This window comes from Limulus polyphemus, unplaced genomic scaffold (genome assembly GCF_000517525.1).
Source record: "Limulus polyphemus unplaced genomic scaffold, Limulus_polyphemus-2.1.2 Scaffold101, whole genome shotgun sequence".
Taxonomy (NCBI): domain Eukaryota; kingdom Metazoa; phylum Arthropoda; class Merostomata; order Xiphosura; family Limulidae; genus Limulus; species Limulus polyphemus.
Window position 1 is genome coordinate 546,617 of NW_013665711.1, and position 1,637 is coordinate 548,253.

At 28.8% G+C, this 1,637-nt stretch overlaps 1 protein-coding gene across 6 annotated transcripts in view; it reads left to right on the plus strand.

The window, feature by feature from the left end:
- The window catches only part of LOC106470064 (transcription activator BRG1-like), a 101,758-nt gene that overhangs the window by 54,269 nt on the left and 45,852 nt on the right, over positions 1-1,637 (plus strand). For all 6 annotated transcript variants that reach the window (XM_013930591.1, XM_013930613.1, XM_013930598.1 and 3 more), the window contains exon 19: positions 1,402-1,515. In XM_013930591.1, coding sequence (XP_013786045.1) covers positions 1,402-1,515 — 114 coding nt within the window. The remainder of the gene's footprint in view (positions 1-1,401; positions 1,516-1,637) is intronic.

A 1,637-nucleotide genomic window follows, 5' to 3' on the forward strand; every position in this document is an offset into this window, starting at 1 on the left:
CAGTATTGGTAATTTGAGTTTCTAATTCGTTTGAAACTATAGACTTAGTATTTTGACTTCACAAACATCTAATTTGAACCAGTGCTGCATTCAATATATCACACGACCCACAAAAATTGATGTTTATCTGTGTTTTTTTAATATTTGCTTTTAAATTGAGTAATATATAGTACTAAAATTTGAATTACAATCTACAGTTTGTAACAAACTTATTTGCATAAATTCATAAAATAGTAGTTCAATAAAATTTTGAATGCGAGTCAACAAACGAGGTGACATGGCTTTCACCTGTGACCCATCTCGAAAGGGTTGATAGATATCCGAAGATTTTTTAAGTTAAGGTAAAATGTTATAGCTTATATGTTATTTTCTCTACCCTTATATTAACTGTAGCTAAATCATCTGTGGACAGTAAAATGAAATTTTGAAAATTATGAAATAAAATTAAAATCATATGTTTTTTCTTTGAAACCATTAGCTGTTTACTTTTTCACACTTAATTTGTTGGTTTTATTATACAGTTTATTCATCCCTAAAAAAACCAACACATCATGGTGGGAACACATTAGCAGATTCTCATGCACAACTCTATTGTATGGCAGGAAATTGTGTCCTTGAATAGCAAGATAGGCCTAGTAATTTTTCTTTGAGCTCATTTTACATTTCAAATATACATTTTGGAAAATAACTAATACATAACTCACAAAAAATAATAACCCAAAACAACTATAATTTAGCTGATTTTCTAACTAATCTGTAAATAGGTTAAAGAAAATTGTTAATGCCCTGAGCATCAACTTCATTAACCCCCACTCACATGTTAATCACATTGTCTGTTGCCAACAAATTCAAAATTATTATTGCTGTCTTGAAATATTGGTTATAAATGTGTACACCAAGTAAGAACATGTGGGTTTGAAAACTGCCTTGAAAGTTAAGGATAGATTGGTGAGAATTCTTTTATGGGTTGGAAAAATTTACTGATAGTTCAGTAAAGAGAAAAGATATGGCATTGAAACTGTATATTTGACCTTGTCATTATTTATATATTGTGTTTATATTACTTAGATAGTGTAGATGCTATACCATTGAAGTTATATAAACTGAAATGGGGGAGTATTGAAAGCATGAGTACACACATTATCTGTCAACACAAATGAAGATAAAGAATTTTTTGAATATTATTTATAGAAATTAAGACTTGGATAATATAAAAATGTAAATTATAAACTACATTCTGATGCTAATTTTCTTGACATACTCTGATAATAAAGTTGTCTACTTTAATTTTCAATCTAAATTTGTAAAACTTCATGACATCCATAACAGATCCAGGCAGGTACTTAAAGGGTTAAGTGGAGATATTAGATTTTTTTCAATGAAAATGAAATTTTATTATAGGTGGAGTTAAATGAAGAAGAGACTATCCTTATTATTCGACGTCTGCATAAGGTGTTACGTCCTTTCCTGTTGAGACGTATGAAAAAAGAAGTTGAATCTCAGTTGCCAGAAAAGGTAGAGCTGTTGTATAGTTAGATTTATACTGTCAATCCTTATTTCTGATATGACAGTTGATATATATATATATATATATATGTATATATATACTGAGTGATCAACAAAGTAAATAGACACCT